A 16,939-nucleotide genomic window follows, 5' to 3' on the forward strand; every position below is an offset into this window, starting at 1 on the left:
TATGCAAGAACAGAGCATCCTGCCATGGTATTAAACCCATGGCATCCAAGTTCTTGACTCAGCAGCTGTGAAATCTGTAATGTCACTCCCTAAGGCTTTTGAAATGGGCACTAAATGCCTCTTTCCCAAACTGTAGAAAGCACCATGGACCCATCAGAGACCACTGGCTGAGGCAGGGTCCACAGCTCCTGCTGCCTCCTTACTCCTGTCCTCAAACTCTTCTTTCTTCCCACCCCGAACTCAACACATAGCCCCAAACCTATCCCTTTTCCACGTAGTCTCCTCCACCATCAGCAAGTTGTCATCTCCATTCATTGCCTGGAGAGCAAGTGTCAGGGTTTAAGGGTCCTCCTGCACACCACCACCTCTATTCAGAGTATCTCCCTGCAGCGACACATGCAGCCATGCACTCAACTTGCACATGGAGATGTGTGTGTGCCTGTCCTGAGGGGGACCCATGGGTACTGCTTTCAAATGCTGTGCCTGTCCCTGGGCTCCATGGGGAATGTGTCTGTAGTGGAAGCACCACCTGAAGATCTGTGTTGTGGCCACTAACAGTTCCAGAAAGAGTGTCACATTTCAGTGTGCTTTATTGCAAGCCACTGATGCGGATGCAGTGTAAAGCAGGTGAGCACAAATCACATCAGGAGAGGAAACCTGCATCTAGCACACAGATAATCTTCATGCACACCAGCCAGGAATATCCATGTATTCTGAAGTGACCAGCCTGGCTGGGCACAGGGCATCAGTGCACACAGAGGGTTGCAGCTATTATTTCTTACTTTTACCTTGGTGGTACTTAGCTGGTCAGCTGAGGACTGGCACCTTTTGATACCTGAGCTGTGTATGCAGAGCAAGGAGAGCATCCATGCCATGGGGCCAATGTTCACCTGCCTCCTGTTCTCTGCTGCTTTGTGCTTGTGCTCTGTGAAGGTGAGCTACTAAGTGATTTCTTTTTGGAGGAGAAATACCAACAGTTTTGCCTGGCAAGAGTTAAACCCCATAAAACCAAGGCTTGTAGTTTTGTTTTCTTTCAATTTATACCCTTCACTTAAAGGGGGGGAGGAGAAAGGAGGGGGAGAAAAGAGAAAGCCAGGTGACATATTCTAAGAGGGAGCACCGAAAACGTGTTAAGCACTTCAAAATCTCATATATTCAATCGGCCTCTGGCAAGACATCTGCCTAATGTTAGCGCTTAAATATCCTTTTCCATTTTACATGCATTCAAGTCTCATTTGAGCGAAATGAAACGGTATTATTAAAGGGAGATTTTGCACAAATGGCCTGAATTTGACATGTCAAGTTCAATGAGGCTGTTACATATGTAACACCGAGAAGGGCTCGGAGGCTGCCGGCTCTTGAAACAGCGCCAGTGGCTCAGAAATGAAATTTGCATTCAGAGAGCCTTGCCTCAACACACAGAGCTGTGCACAGGGTTTGGCTAGACCAGTGTGGGGTGGAAGAGGTGTGGGGTGAGCACAAGCAGGTCTCTCCTTGTGCTTGCAGAGAGTGGACACATCATGAAAGCAGCAGAGCTAGAAACTCAGGTCCCTCATTCCCACTCAAGTCCATTGTCCCAAGGGAAAGCTTGGCCTTGCACCAGGGCTGGATTCTCCTGAATGGTGTTCATGACTGGTCCAATGGCTGATTTCCACCCCTTGGGCATGCACAGCCCCTCAGAATGGGTAGCTTCTGCCTCATGGCTCATCATGGCTCCTCCTGCCTCACTGTGTGATGCTTCAGCTGAGTAGGCTTTGAGATGTCTCTGCCCTGAGATCAGGAGAGTGATGCCAGCAGTGTGAATGGGGAATAAGGGCGGTCCCTGGGGGACAGCAAATCTCATTCCCACCAGCTGAGCAAAAGGTGCATTACTATGGGTGGGATGCAACCCCAGGCTTCTGGTGGGATGGAACCATGGGTGTCATCATCCAGGTGGCTCCTACAAGTCCATTGTATCTCAACCCCAAGAAGCTCCTGCGATAACCTAGGTAAAGGTCTTTTCCTCCTCCCCTTCCTCTACCCTCTGCACAGTGCCAAGCTCCCCGCTCCAGTGTTGCCCAAAATCCCTGGTGAGCACTTAACTCTCAGTGGAGGCAAGCATACAGGACAGCCCCTCCACCTTGCTTCTCCACCGGCCTCTCCCATGCTCATGATCTGCACCTGTAGTGACATCTCAGCTGGCTCACCCTGCCACACTGAGGGGGATCCTGGCACATGGGGAGCCCCAGTGCTACAGCAGGAGCTGATGTGGCACCTGCCAAGTCTCTGGTGCTGCAGGCTCAGCACGCAGGAGATCTGCCTTCCTAACCCCTAGTACTGGAAATGTATGATTTTGTTGCAAGTCATTAAGGTTTATTAGAACTTAACAACACAAGCCATGATTGGCTGCATCCTCTTTAAATTAAAAAAAAAAAAGGCCCTTGGAAAGCAGCCCCTTGCTTTGCCTCTCCCCATCAGACTGATAAGTAACAGCTGCTCAGCCATTTCGGTAACAAGTCGGTGTTGGCAGGGAGTGGGCAGGGCTGCCAGTGCCCGTCACGTTTATAGGCCTACATTTTATTTTTATGTTTATTGGGTTATTTGAGATCATTATTAGTTTCTCTCTCCTCTTGTTGATGTGTTCTTGCTCCTGGCTCCTCCAGGCGGGAAAGGTGGGAGAATGGGAGATGAGGCCACCCGCTAGGCTAAGCTGCCCCACCAGAGCTGAGCAATGCAGAGAGGAGTGACCCGCTGGCGTCCTGCTGCCCGCTAGTGCTGCCTGCACTTGCTGCCCGCCCTGCCTGCTGCTGCCAGCTGGCCGTCGCTCCCCTCTGGGACTGGGAGAGACTATTCCTGTGCAGAGCTGCAGTGTTACAGATTAGCCTCCACCGCCTGAATCCATCGACTAGATTGAATGTTATCTATCATGCTACGGAGGGAGTCGTTATTTAATAATTAATAAAGACCTCTGATTCTTCTTTGCTGGCTGCATGGCCGAGAAGAGCGGGCCAGGGAAGCGAGGGCAAGCTGGGGAGAGCTGTCTCCCCTCTAACTGCTGCTGTTATTTAAAGGAATAATGCCATTCTTTTTCATTTGTCAGCTGGCCCACAATGGCCCTTGTCATGCTTTATGATTTAGGGTTTCCTTTCCTTTCCCATTAAACGCCACCTTCCCATCACCACCTCACGCCAGCCAGCCTCCGCTCCTGGCTTGCGGTTTCAGTTTCACTCTGATATTGGCCCAACTACTTTGATGGGCTCCTCCGAGCACTAATTGCTTCTGTTCATTTAAACCTGTTCACTAATTTGCAGTGGCCCTTTATTAAGTTGGATGCAGCCCAAATTACACCATAAATTATGCTCGCAAGGGGACTAGGTGTCGAGGGGAATAAATGGGCTGCCTGTTCCCTGCCCCCCCGCCCCCCGCCTTCTTCTCTTCCTGTGCAATGAGTGGGGGATGCGGGTCTTAGCCTGAAGCTGCGGGTACCTAATTTGGGGGATCTCAGCCAGAACCCATCTGGGGAGGTCTCTCTGTCTCTAGCTAAAGCTCCCTCCTTCTCCCTTCATCTGCAGTGGCTATTTCTCAGTTGCAAAGAAGTCCCAAGCTGGGTAGGAATGGATTCTACATCCTCCATGCTGTGCACTGCCACATGCACCCCTTTGCCTTGGCACACACACGCTGGCACATGTGCTGCACTCGCCCTCCTCTCCTACCACCTGCTGACGTAATTTTGCTCCTAGTCGGCAGTTTGATTCCTTTCCTCACCTTTTAATGGCTGGAGAATTCATTAATAATTGAAATAAACATGCTCTTTTCCAAGGCCACTGAGTTTTATTAAGACAGGGGCAGGGATCTGCCAACCCTTGGCTGTAGCCATTTCCTAAATAACTGCCAGCAGTTAAAATGCAATTATTATTTATTCTTTTTTTAAATAGGGGCTTTGCTGTGCTGAGGGAAGCAGAAGGGAGCTGAAGGCAGTTAAAGGACAGTGCCTGCTCCGTCATGGGTGCGAACAGCATCAGAACTGCTCATCCAAACACATCTCTGGGGAAAGAGGAACTGCAGCGAACCCCTGGGAAATGATTTTGTCCCACTGGCCGTCACTATATCTCTCATTCCTGATAGCTGTGAGCATCACCATCTCCTCCATGTGCAGGTGCCCTGGCTGGCTAACTGGGGATGCTAATGGACCCCAGGAAGCTGCTTACCTGATGTTCAGCTGGGTGAGCTTCTCCAGTTCCTGCTCCATGTGCTCTTGCAATTCCCCAGGGCGAAGGAGGACTTGGCAGATGGGACAGATCGGAGCCTGGCTGTCAAATAAAGTTGCTTTCTTTTTGCCTGCAGGGAGGAAAAAAGGAGAGATTTGGCTCTGATAGGTTGCCATCAGTATTACCTGCACTCTGCTCTGGTCCCCATCCTATTTGAGGTCTGAAACAAGGGGATTTTCTCCTGATATAGTCCTATTTCTCTCCCCTACAGCAGTCCTACAACTGCTGTGACAGGGACAGGCTCTGTTCTGCAGCAGGACAACAACTGGTGTGAGAGCATCCCAGCATCAGCTGTGGTCTCTCCAGCTTTATAGGGAGAGCAGCAACAGATACATTTCAGGAGTGACTCTGTGCAACTCCACCTTCACTAGTCTGTGGTGCAGGTGGTATGACTTGAAGCAAACAGACAATCCAGCATTACCCACTGCTACCATATATTTACAACTGTAAATCAGCTGTAAATCCCTGCCACTCGTGCACTTAGGTTGGTCAGGATGACCCCCATGATGAGCAGAGTGATTCTCTGTGGGCACACGATGGTTGGGAGGCAGGGGGCACCCTGTGATGCTGGGCTGTGGATGGCATGGAGCAGGTCCATATGCTTGGCATATCTGCCTTGACTGTCATCGATCATTGCTCAGCCTGTCCTCAAGCTGGGATGGGGCCCCTTGTCCTCCCCACACTACCAGCAGCACTGGGCCTTGCAGCTGCCTGAGCTCTGAGCCCCCTGGGACTGTATCATCACTGGGTGACATTTGGAGGTGCCTGTGGACCCCAAGCCTGTGCAGGGCTGAGCCCCTGGGCCACCCTGGAAGTGGGAAACTTCCACACATCCTCCTTGCCCCAAATCCTCCCCATCACCCCCCTGCCCAGCCACATCTCCTTGGCCCACTTTCTGCTCCGAAGCCAATTTCCTGCAGCTCAGAAAATTTATTGCCCCCTCTGTAAGGAATATACAGAGTCTATTTAATGTAAAATAAAACTCTAAAGCAAACAATGAAGTTTCAATAAAACAGAGGAGCCCACGGGTCTCCAGACCCCCCTCTCCCAGCTGTATTAGCAGCTCTGCTCATGAGAGGGCGTGCGGAGCCCAGCTCAGATGGCTCCAGTGGGGAGAAACATGCTTTATAGCTGCCTGTTGTCATCTAATGTGAACCCTCCTGCTGGATTATTTATTTATGTATTAGACATGGATCAAATTGGTTAAATCCAAGTGAGAGGCAGTAATGCACAATAAAGCAGCCAGTGCTGGATATGAGGGGGTTGCATCAACTGTGGCCTTCAAATCAGGAGCCAAAAGGTGCCATTTTTTGGCTCCTGATGATGGCAGAGCCTAGTTAAAAGAATCCCTGTTAAAGGAATAGACCTTCTCAAAGTATAAAACATTGGTGTGAGCTGCTTTACAGGGTCCTTGCAGCTCACTGTATAACTGCCTGGTGCAGGTGTTTAACAAGAGGAAGGGTCTCAAACAAGTTTGAGAGTCTCCTTGGTTCATCCTTGCCTTCCAGCAGGACACTCTGTACATGCCTGACAGGAGCTATTGCCAGAACATCACCTGCCTGTTTCTTCAGCCTCCCTGTAGGAGACCAGGGAAACTGAGGCACAAAGGGCAAGTCAAGGCAGGCCATTCCTGTGGCATGTCCCCTGCCTCCCCAGCTTCTCCATCCACTGGGAAGCCTCTCATCTGCAGAGGCAGGAGTAAAACCCAGCTGGATGTGAACTGCTCCTGACGGATCCCGAGCAGAACCCCAGCAGAGTCCAGGCACCTTGGCCCCTCACGCCTACCGCCCTTCTGCTGGGAAGCACACAGCCCGTGCAGCTGGCACTGTCTTCCTCTCTCCTCCTCCCCTCATGTTTAAATAACGCCCAGAACCCAACCCAAACCCAAACAACCAGCTCCTGCTGACCCTGGCGGGAAAGGTCGGAATTTCAGTAATTCCACTTTCCTCTTGGAGCTTTTCCACTTTTGTGTAGCGGGGGCCCAAAATAGCCCAGGAGCGTCCCCGACCACCTGCTAGTTATAACCCCAACTTCGCAGCAAAACAATGGAGCTGTCTGAGTCTCCCTCCCAAAATAAACAGGCGGCTTTGAGCGGACAGGAAATCCTGCTGGATCCCTGCTGTGGGGTCTGCAGATGGACGGGTAAACAGGCTGCCCTCCACCCTACCGCCACGCATCCCCACTTCTGGCCCGGGCCACCACTGTGGGGCCCACCAACCCCCTTTGCCTGCCACCCGCAGCTGGGACTGGCGGGGCAGAGATGCTCTTTGCAGCACCAGAGGGTGAAACAGAGACTGAGCATCCCTGGGTCTCTGCTCTCTGGGGAGCCCAAGGATATTTCTTTGCTGGAGCAGGTCATGGAAAGTCTCAGACCACTGTGACGGACAGACTCAGACCAGGCGGCGCAGCTCAAGTCCCTCTTGGGGATGAGGTCTGTGGCATTAGACTAGTGGCTTTTTTAACCTCCTGCCAGCTCAGATCCTTGCTCGCTGCTTGTTTTTCTATGGGATGTACTTTCCTAAGCACAGGTGACTGGATTGCAACGGTTGGAGCAAATGGGAGGGATCTTAGGCCATGGGAAGGAGCCTTCTATGGCCACTCCCAAATCCAGCCCAGGTCATCGGGAGAAATGAGTAGCAATGGCCCTCCCACCAGCGAAGCCAATGTTATGGTGATGAATTTGTGCCAAACAAGGACATGACAGCTGTCACTCTGGGGAAGATCTTGCTCCAGCGTGTGTGGGAGGCTGATGCTTGCACTGAAGGAAAGGCTTTCAGAGGGGCAGGAGAACTGGGACCTGGACATGTAGCCAAGTCCTTGATATTCAGATTGCAAAGCAACAGACAGGAGTCCCAGCTCCTGGCCCGAGGGGCTGACAACCACACTTTTTCAGGAGTACAGATAAGTTCGAGTGACAGGCAGAAAGGAAGGCTCAGCCCCGGTGCCAGCAGGACACCTACGCGAGCCTCCCCAGGTCTGCAAAACGCACTGCATGCCTGCAGTGCCACAGAGGCTGAGAGTGGGATGCGTCTCCCCAGATCAGTGCCATCCTCATCTGCAGCACACCCCAGAGCTTGACACACGCCTACTCTGTAGTGTCTCATACTGGGCAGTGGTACCCAGCTTGGTTGCATGAGATGCTGGCTTGTGGGGAGGGTGAGGATGGGCACAGGTTCTCTAGTGTTGTTTGTGAATGTAAGGTGGAGGGAGATGCATGCATCCTGCCTCTCCTCTCCAGAGCAGGGATGTCTTGGCTCTCAGGAAAAAAGCAAAGCATGCTGCACTGTGTGTGGCTGGACTGCTCTGAGGTGTAGATTCTTATCCTGTTCGAGGAGGTGGAGGGCACTGGTTTGCCCAGGGTGGAACCACATTTCCCAGGGGATTGGACCTGTGCCTGCCCCAGCAGCAAGTGCTCGCTGCTCTTCCTTCCCTGCCTTGTGCCAAGCCCACTCCTGGGAGACCCTGAATGGCTCTTTTCAGGCTTTTGTTTTTTGGCAGCTGTGTTTTTGTTTTCTTTGCCCTTGTCTCTCCCCTTTGCTCTCTGGTTACTCGGTAGACTCAGCTCCAGTGTTTACCCTCCTCAGCTCTGCCGTGCTTCCTCTGCTGCCGACCCCCTGCTCGGCACTGCCAGAGATGAAAAGGCAGAGCCTCAGTGCTCCCGCTGTTTGCACGGTCTCCTGGGCTTCACGGAAATGTTTAACTCCAAGTGTTGAAACGAAATATTTCCTGCTCTGAAAGCAGAGGGCTCGATGCACAGACTCACCCCTGCGTGGAGGAATTTGTCCACAAGTTTCATCGGAGGATGTCTGCAAATGAATCCCAGCCTGGATGAGGACTGAACCGAACCCTCCTGATCCCAGTGGGGACTGAGAGCCAGAACCTGCCCTCATGTACGTTGACCTGAATCTTACCTAATTCCCCATAGTTCTTCGATCCACCACCAAGCGTCTGCTAACGGGAGCTGGGCTCCAGGCTGAGAGCTGGGTGCAGGCACTGGAGGTGCCAGTGTGGCACTGAGTAGCTGTGAAAGCCTGAAGCTATTCCTCCTCCCTCCCTCTGTCTGTCTGTGTCCCGAATTGGAAGGCTGACAGCAATGTTTTCAGGCCAGGAATGGGTCACCTGAAAGGGAGAGCTTATCCCCCACAAGAAGAATGGGTAATGCTGTTTTGGGGAGCATTTAAGGGAGCAAAAAAAGAGACCCAGGCCTCCGCCAGCCACAACAGCAGCATGTGATGCGTGCAGCCCCTTGTCACTATACAGCATGGCTTAAACGATGCTCCCAAGACACTCTGAATGAGCAACGTTTACGGGATGTGAGGGCTTACTCTGCCCAGCAGCTCAGCAAATTGCCAAATGAACGATATAAATTGTTTATAATTCAATTGCTCAACTCCACTGGTGGCTGATTGCACTGCCAGGTGCCTTTTCAGGGACTGCCGCTGTGGGTGGCATCTAGGGTGGCAGCAGGAAATGAGCACTGATAGGGGCATATTCCCTCCTGGAGATGTAGTCATTCTTCCCTAGTAGCCCCTGCTGGGCAGACCCCAGGGCATCTGCCCAGGTTCCAGCTGTTCTCCCCATACCGTCTTTCTTTGTGGTCATCTGAAACTTACCCCTAGGAGTATCAGTCCTCTCCCAAGCTCCTGAATTCTCTATTTCAAACTGGTTTCCAATTGTCTGAGTACCAAACTCCCCCTCCTCTGAGATGCCTCCCTTCACCTCAGCCTCTTATTTCTTCTCTCTCCCTCTTAAACACTCCATCATTTAAACCAAATCAAAGCCAGTTGATCTGAAACTCTTCTGAATAGAAATGACCCCTTGCTGGGGCCCTGTGGCCCTGTGTGCTGCTTCGGGGTTCTTGCTGAAACCAGGTGGGTGGTAATGGAAGTGCTGACACAGGCTCCTTGACAGCATCGCCACTGCCAGCGCCTGTAATAATCCCTCCCGGCTCTCCCGCAACTCGGTTTCCGCCGCGATTATTTTCCATTCGATGATGGGTTTGCTGTTATTTGTGTACTGATAGCAGATATCTTGTGTGACAAGCATCCTTTCCTTCCAGCTCAAAAAACAATAATTCACAGAAAGCCCCATATTAGCTTGGAAATAGCCTAACGCTTGCTCTTCTCCTGACGAGCCTACGCTGCAGCCGATGAAGCTTGCAGAGCACTGACAGTAAGTGGCAGCTAAAGGGCTGTGCCGCAGCTGGAGGAGGATGACAATGGTGGGGTGAGGAAGATGGAAATGGTTCACATGTCAGTGCAGAGCATTCCTGCATAGCAATAGAGGCAAAAAGTATTTGGTAATAAAGTGGAGAGAGCAAAAATTACATTGCTCATCGCTCTCCCAGATTCCTGTTACTTACTAGTGAGCTCCCAATGGGATGGCCCCGTAGGGCTGCATCCTATGTGCTGGGTGCTGTCTTGGGTCCTGCCAAAGCAAAAAGGTATGTGTCCCCCAAAACCTGTACAGGGGGGTGGTTTGAGGTCAGGACATGTCCCACTCCTTTCAGCATGCCCTTCCTCTTCTTCAGACTCCTGGCTGCCTGTGGGATGCAGACCTCAGTATGCTGCCCAGATCTGGGCACTTCTAACCCAGTCTCTCCTGTGCTTGCTCCGCACATGCACTGGGAACAGCCATGGGCAGTGAGGTCACTTCATGTTTGTGTGCTGTGGCTGTGTTCAGCATCTAGTGGTAGCTACATCCACAGCCAAACCTCACTCTGCAAATCCCCTCCAGGTCACCAAGGAATCACCCTGTGACAAGCATATCTGCCTTTTCTTGGAGCATGTGCATTTTGAGGTCTGTGTAGGCAGGAAGAGACCAGAAGTCCAGAAAAAGTGGCTTTCACTGTAAGAAATGGCCTTTGAGGAGTCGTTTCTCCACTCCTGAATCACAGTGCAAAGCTGCCACAGCAGCAGAAGCTGGATTCAAATTGTCCTGGGCACAGCATGAGGCCACTCCTGCCTTGAGTCTAGTGGAAAGGGGCACGGGGATGAGAGACAGCTGGTTTTATACAGCTGTAGTGTATAAAGCACATAGAGGCATAATGAACTGAGGGACCTCTACCACCCCATGAGCAAAGTGGGGCACAATGAAGCGCTGAACTCATCTCCCTGCAGCCTCACCAAGGGCCTGATCCCTAGCACTGCTCCCTGCTAATGTGCCCAGGCTGCCATGCAGCTTAGAAAATATACCTGCTTTTCCTGAGGCTAAAAACTATAGAGGGAACCGAGGCAGAAAAGCTGCTAAAATATTGATTTCCTTCCAAAGAAAAGAGTTATCTTGTAGCAGTCTCTCCAGGCAAGCTGGACACTGGAGAAGACTGGTGTAAACTGGTGGTGCAGCAATGCTGTCATGTAGCTAACACCAGCTGAGGTGACCCCATGGGTCGCTCAGTAGAAACGCGTCTTCAGACAGCACCCTGGGCTCTTCAGAGGCTGTTGCACGTCCTCTAGGGTCTGGCACCACAATTCTCATGGTAGGTGGCAGCCCAGCAGCGAGGAGAGGTGAGGAGCCCCTTCCTGCATCCAACCCCATGATCCTGGTCTTAGCTCTCCATCTGTGGAGATGCTCAGCATGGGGCAGAAGAAGATGGATTGAGCTGGACAATAATTTAAGAAACTGAGTGAGTCTGTACATCCAATCATTTTACAAATCAGGGGAAAAGGAGAGAGGAGGAAAGGCAGGGGAGGGGGGGGGAGAAGTGAAAAGGCCGCGCAGGGAAATGCATCACAATTACTGTCTCGGCTCTAATGAGGAGCCTGTCATGAGGCTGTCATCCTGCGGAAAGCCACCTACTCAGAAAGATTCAATAAAAAAGTAGCAGAGAGATAAAAAAGAGATATATTTCAGCCCTTGCTAATATTCTTTTCATTTGTCCCAGCACAAAATAAGATACTGCACTTAACCGGCTCGGTTAAAATGAAAAGGGGGGGGGGGGCGGGAAGGGAGCAGCATTGATCAATACCACTAAAAGCTGGGAGACACGGTGATGGAGTGCAATTTTTTTGTCTGTGCTGAAGCATAGCAGAGGCCCGGGTGGGGTAATTTATGATTCGCACGCATGCTGGCTAACTAGAGGCTGACAAGACAATGAATCCTCGATGAGAGGGCCGCGGGCCGCCAGGAGAGCTGCAAAGGGAGAGCATGACAGGGACCTGCAAGGGAGAGGGGAAAAGGAAGCCTGCGATGGGCTGCAGCCTTGGCTCCCCACTGCACTGCTCCTGGGCTCCACGCAGCTCCTCGGAGTGGAGCAGAAACACCTCCTTGGTCTTCACGAGAATAATAAGAGGAACGCAGAGCAAGGCAAGGGGCTGCACTGCTCTGTCCCTGCCCTGCTCCCTCACAGCTCCCAGATGGGCACGTCGCCCATGCCAGCTTTCCCTGGAAGGGAGGAAGCATGTGGCTGCCTGGCCATTGACGTGCACTGGTCTAGAGATCCACCAAACCAGGACAGCAGGGACCAGGGGGACAGGTCCCTTCTCTGATGGGGGCTTGTGTGGGTGTGGGCAGGCTTGGGACCACAGAGGGCATCTTCCTGTTGACATCCATCCTCTGCTCTGGAGCTTACTTCAACCCACTGCCTGGTCTCCAAAACAAAGTCTTGTGGAGCAGCTGAATCTCCCCAGCACCAGTGGTGTCCCTGGCTTCAGTAAACATGGCATGGCAGAAATGCTCCTGGGAGAGTCCTACAACTCTCTCCCTCCAGCCTGAAGTCTGATGCATCTTTTTCCCACATCCCAGAGCTGCTCCCTAACTCATGGGGTTGTCATGCCAAGTAGCCAAGAACGGTCAGGCCACGGACCTGGAGCCGGTGGGACCTACGGACCATGCCTGCAATTCTGCAAATTCTGTGGCTCACAGCCAGTTCTTCCTCTGAGGGGCTTGTGAAATGATGCACTGGAGCCCAGTACACTGACCAGCGGTCAGGCAGCCATGCAGAGAGACCTTAGGACTCTGTCATTACCTCTGCTGTGGATAAATCAGGTGTGAGGAATGGCTCATCATCCCTCCTCCTCAGCCATCTGGCATGCATGGTGCCTCCAGGGCTCGCAGCTGGGTGACATTCACCAGTGGGCCTGGCCACTGGCCCTGTTTGCTGTTGCAAGGGTCACTTCTGGTCCTCTGCTAAACCAGTCCCCTGAACTTGGGGTTCCTGCTGGCCCACTGGAAGAGGGGGCTGAGGAGAAGCTGTGTAGTTGCATTGCCAAAGTGTGCCTTGATTATTCATGTTCTGCATCAACTCTTGGGATGGAAAGACCTGGAACAAAATACCTTCTCTAGATGCCAAAAAATAACAGCAGTGGGAACTAGAGAAGGTGGGAGTTTTGCAGGAACATCCCCATGTCTGGCTGTGAGCTCACGAGAGAGCTGAAGTCTGATGTCCTTGATACTTTTGGGGTCTGCGCCTTGCTCTATCCACACCAGAAACCAGGATGCAGTTGTGAGTGGGAGTGACAGCCCTGCGTGGGGGCTGGAGAAGCTGGAGGGGCTTTTCCTTCCCAGCCTCATTTCAGTGTCGTACATCCCAGCTTCCTGGAGAGCCCACAGGATGATTCTGAATCACACTGCAGTGGCTCAGCTCTTGCACTCCCTGCCCTTCTGCTCCTGAGTCCTCATCAAAGGATCTGTCCACAACCTGAGAGAGAGGATCAGCCTGCAAATGCGACTCTGCCTTCACCATTGACAGTGAAACAAGAGCCTGGGGACCACCCTGTTGCCTGCTGTGGGTTCCCCTGTGGCCCAGCAATGCACCCTGAAAGGGGCTCCAGGCCCAATTCTATCCCTGCAGCATGTGTTTGCAGGTAGTCATGCCGCTCCCATGCCCTTGACTTGGAGGGCAGCTTGTTAAGTTGGTGATATACTGATACGTCTATATTTAAAGGGGTGATGGGGTAGAGTCTTTCTCTGCCTCCCATCTGCTCCCTCCTTCCCACTTCCCAACTCCTCTGCTCTCCTCCCTTGGGGATGTGTGGGGCACATATCGAAAACACAGATATTGAACTGTCAAAACTATTTCCTACAAGAAAATAGATTCATCAGCTTGCAGCACGCAGGGTCATTGCCACATTTTCCCCTCGCGCCAGCACCTGCACATGCCGGCGCATACCCAATGCCTCTTCGCAGCACCGGCACTTTAGCTTGTAGCTCAGAGCCCTTAAGTGACTTTGAGAAATGGATAATCGATTATAATTCCACGGGCCTCTCTGCAGATTTATCCAGAGAATGTATAAAAGCCAGGGATTGGGAGAAGCAGGTCCTTCTGGCCAACACGTCGATTGCCTGTGCTCTCCGTGCCTGGCTCGGAAAATCGCATCCCGAGCACGACTCTGTTTAATCCATCAGTACACAATCAATGCACTCTGTAATCAACTCTTGATCACTTAATTTTACACATGTTGGCTGAATCCCTTTGTTTAATCACTAGATCAGGCCGCCTTGTTGCAATGCCCCCTCCCTGCTTAACCCTCCCTGACCCTCATCCCTCCTCTTGCCGACACCACCAAATGCAGCCCGAAGCCTTCATTTCACCTTGAGGAAGAGCTCCTGTGAATTTAGAGAGCTGTGAGATAGCAAACAGAGGCCAGAAAGAAAAACAGACATAGTGAAAAAATAACAGCGGAGAGAAAGAAAATATTTTCCCTTCTGTGTCTTCCAAGAGCTTGTCTTGGCCATTCCCAGCCACATAACAGACATCTCCACTGCGATTTGAACAAGGCATATGGGCACTGGTGACCTGCAACATGCCAGGGAGAACGGGCATGTCAGGGTGCCACTGGGCAGATGCATCAGCATGTGATGGACACTGAGGCTCCCCTAGATGCATCCAGCATCTTCCCCACCCCATTATTATTTTTGACTGTTTTAGCAGCTGAGGCCATTATGAGCATCGGTTCTTGATCTTTCCCTCCCAGAGGCATACTTGGGAACAGTGCTCCCATCTCGCCGGGTTCATCTTCCTTTTTATGGCAAGAGCACGACCCTTGGGTTGTGAAAGCATGAAAAAGCAGCTATTTGGCATTTTTAGCATGATTTGTGTTGCTGGCCTGATGCCACCTCACCCTTCACACATGCTCCTCTGGCATGCTAGGGTCAGCGTCCAGGGGATGCTCCTAGGTGGAGATGTCTTACTGCCCGACATTTAAATCCATTGCTGAGATTTTGCATGTGCACATCTCATGATGCTATCAAATAACCCTTTCCAAGAAGATTTCTGTTGCAGTTGTGTGATGAGAATGTGAAGGCTCAGAGATAGCAATACTTGCAGTCCATGTGTGGATCCTTTTGACTGTCCACTTAGGTCAAGCAGCATGTCCCTGTTACCCAAACAGCATGGCATGGTGTTCATAACCTGGTTAAATCTTCCTTTTTAAAGAGGCCTTGGTGCCAGCTCTGATTTGGCACGTGGAGTAACTGCTGCACACGCATGGTATGTGCTTGAACAGGAGAGATCTGGGAGTGCAATTGCCAGGGGAGTGTGCAAATGTTAGCTTTGTACAGGAAACTTGCACAAAACTGCATGTTGACACCAAGAGGCCAGCAGCAGGACAAAGCAGGCACGGATGTTTGAAGAGAATTCCAGTTGCTATCCTATAGCAAATAGTCTTCAAAGAGCCCCTGGAGCTCTCGGCTTCTCAGCATGGAAAGACGAGCTTGTACAAGATGAAATGCAAATAAATAGTTTACTACAGAAAAGATATCCAAGGTAAAGAGTGAGATGCAAGTTTTAGATCTCACATTAGCCAGCTGGGGTTTTATTGGTCCCCAAGTAAAAGCTGTAAATAAAGTACAAACCCAACCTGCATACTGTCAAACTACATTAAAAAAAACCCACAACTTAATTGCACTCAAGAGCACCAAGGGGTGAACTGGTGCACAGCACATCACAAGACAGCCCGCAGGGCTGTTAGGGAAGTGTAAATCCAAGAGCTGAGCAAGTGCAGCCTTTTGCCTTGGGATCTGCCGACAGGCACAGATTACTCTGGCTTCACTAATGCAGCTCATTCCTGCCTCAGAAACTCTTGGTAAGGAGTTAGCAAGAACACAGAAAGCTCCTTTCTCTGTTCACATTGAAACCAGTGCCAGGAAGGAAGGCTAGATGGTGGGTGGGATGTTGAGACCCCTATCTCCCTGTTTCCAGGCTCCTGCCTGGTTGTAGGGAGCAAAGGTGATGCCGTGCTTCAGGGTGGCATGGCTCAGGTGACAGGGACAGTGGCTCCAAACAGAATTAGCCAGCATGGAATAGTTGAGTGACCAGAGCATCCTCCCTTCCTGCCCTGACCACTGAGGGCTCCCAGAGGCTCCTGTGACAGCCTCTGCATCTCTCTTGAGGAGCCCCAGAGCAAGGACAGGTCTTCTCTCCACATCAGGCTCTCATAATCCACTACGTAGAGTTTAGATGTTCTTTTCATCCACTTTTCATCTCCACTGTATTTGTTCTTTAAACCTTAATATACATTAAGGTATATATATACACCTGCTCTTCCCCGCAGATATGCGCTTGGGGGCTGATCTGGGCTTTACCTGACCACAGTCTGCAGGGCTTTTTCCCATTATCTGTGCTTGCTCAAGATGGTTTCCACATGACCAGACAAAGCCAGACCAGGTCACTCTGTCCCCAGAGTCCTTAGCTAGGACATTAAAGGGTCACCATGCCTGGAGTCTTCCACCAAAATAGGACAACTCATTTTGGTCAGGGGTGATGTTGGGCTGTATGACAGTTGCTCTTCAGCCTCTCCTTTTCTGTCCAATCCTGCTCCCCTTTCACATGCCCTGGCATCACACGCATTGTTTGGACTGATGTCCTGAAGGAGCAGGGCAGGATGAGGCCTTACACACACACATCCATGGTACCAAGGAGCATCTCTCCTGCTAGCATTGCTGGAGAGTAGGCTAAATGAGCCAAACTGCCCTCACATTTCATGGAGCAGATCCTTCCCATGGCCAGGCACCCTCACATAGATTTATTTGCTGCTACATCACAGGGAATCAGGGATGATTGCATGGAATTATAGAATCAGTCAGGGTGGGAAGGGACCACAAGGATCATCTAGTCTCAGTCCCCCTGCCAGGGGCAGGGGCACCCTAGATCAGGCTGGCCACAGCCTCAACCAGCCTGGCCTTAAACACCTCCAGGGATGTGGCTTCAACCACCGTTCTGAGCAACCCCTTCCAGGCTCTCACCACTCTCATTCTCAACAACTTCCTCCTCACGTCCAGGCCGAATCTCCCCACCTCCAGCTTTGCTCCATGCCCCCTAGTCCTGTTACTTCCTGATATCCTAAAAAGTCCCTCCCCATCTTTTTTGTACGCCCCCTTCAGATATTGGAAGGCCACAATAAGGTCACCTTTGAGCCTCCTCTTCTTCAGACTGAACAGCCCCAACTCTTTCAGACCCTCATAGGAGAGGTGCTCCAGCCCTCCAGTCATCTTTGTGGCCCTTCTCTGGACACGTTCCAGCATGTCCACATCCCTCCTGTAATAGGAGCTCCAGAATTGGATGCAGTACTCCAGGTGAGGTCTCACCAGAGCAGAGTAGAGGGGGAGAATCCCCTCCCTTGATCTGCTGGCCACACTTCTCCTGATGCAGCCCAGGATCTGGTTGGTCCTGGTTCCCAGCCCTGGAGAGCTAAGTGCCCATGCGGAGCAGGGCAATGTAGGCAGAGATGGGATGTGCCTAGGTAACATCAAGG

At 51.6% G+C, this 16,939-nt stretch overlaps 2 protein-coding genes across 4 annotated transcripts in view; both read right to left on the reverse strand.

Annotated features, from left to right (window-relative positions):
* RPS8 (ribosomal protein S8) overlaps positions 1-16,095 on the reverse strand; it is a 157,865-nt gene extending 141,770 nt beyond the window's left edge. The window contains exon 1 of the mRNA XM_064147716.1: positions 16,092-16,095. Within this exon, the coding sequence (XP_064003786.1) occupies positions 16,092-16,095 (4 nt within the window). The remainder of the gene's footprint in view (positions 1-16,091) is intronic.
* Positions 1-16,939, reverse strand: part of RNF220 (ring finger protein 220) — a 244,999-nt gene that overhangs the window by 89,698 nt on the left and 138,362 nt on the right. For all 3 annotated transcript variants that reach the window (XM_064147710.1, XM_064147713.1, XM_064147712.1), the window contains one exon: positions 4,188-4,317. In XM_064147710.1, the coding sequence (XP_064003780.1) occupies positions 4,188-4,317 (130 nt within the window). The remainder of the gene's footprint in view (positions 1-4,187; positions 4,318-16,939) is intronic.

This window comes from Pogoniulus pusillus, chromosome 8 (genome assembly GCF_015220805.1).
Source record: "Pogoniulus pusillus isolate bPogPus1 chromosome 8, bPogPus1.pri, whole genome shotgun sequence".
NCBI lineage: Eukaryota > Metazoa > Chordata > Aves > Piciformes > Lybiidae > Pogoniulus > Pogoniulus pusillus.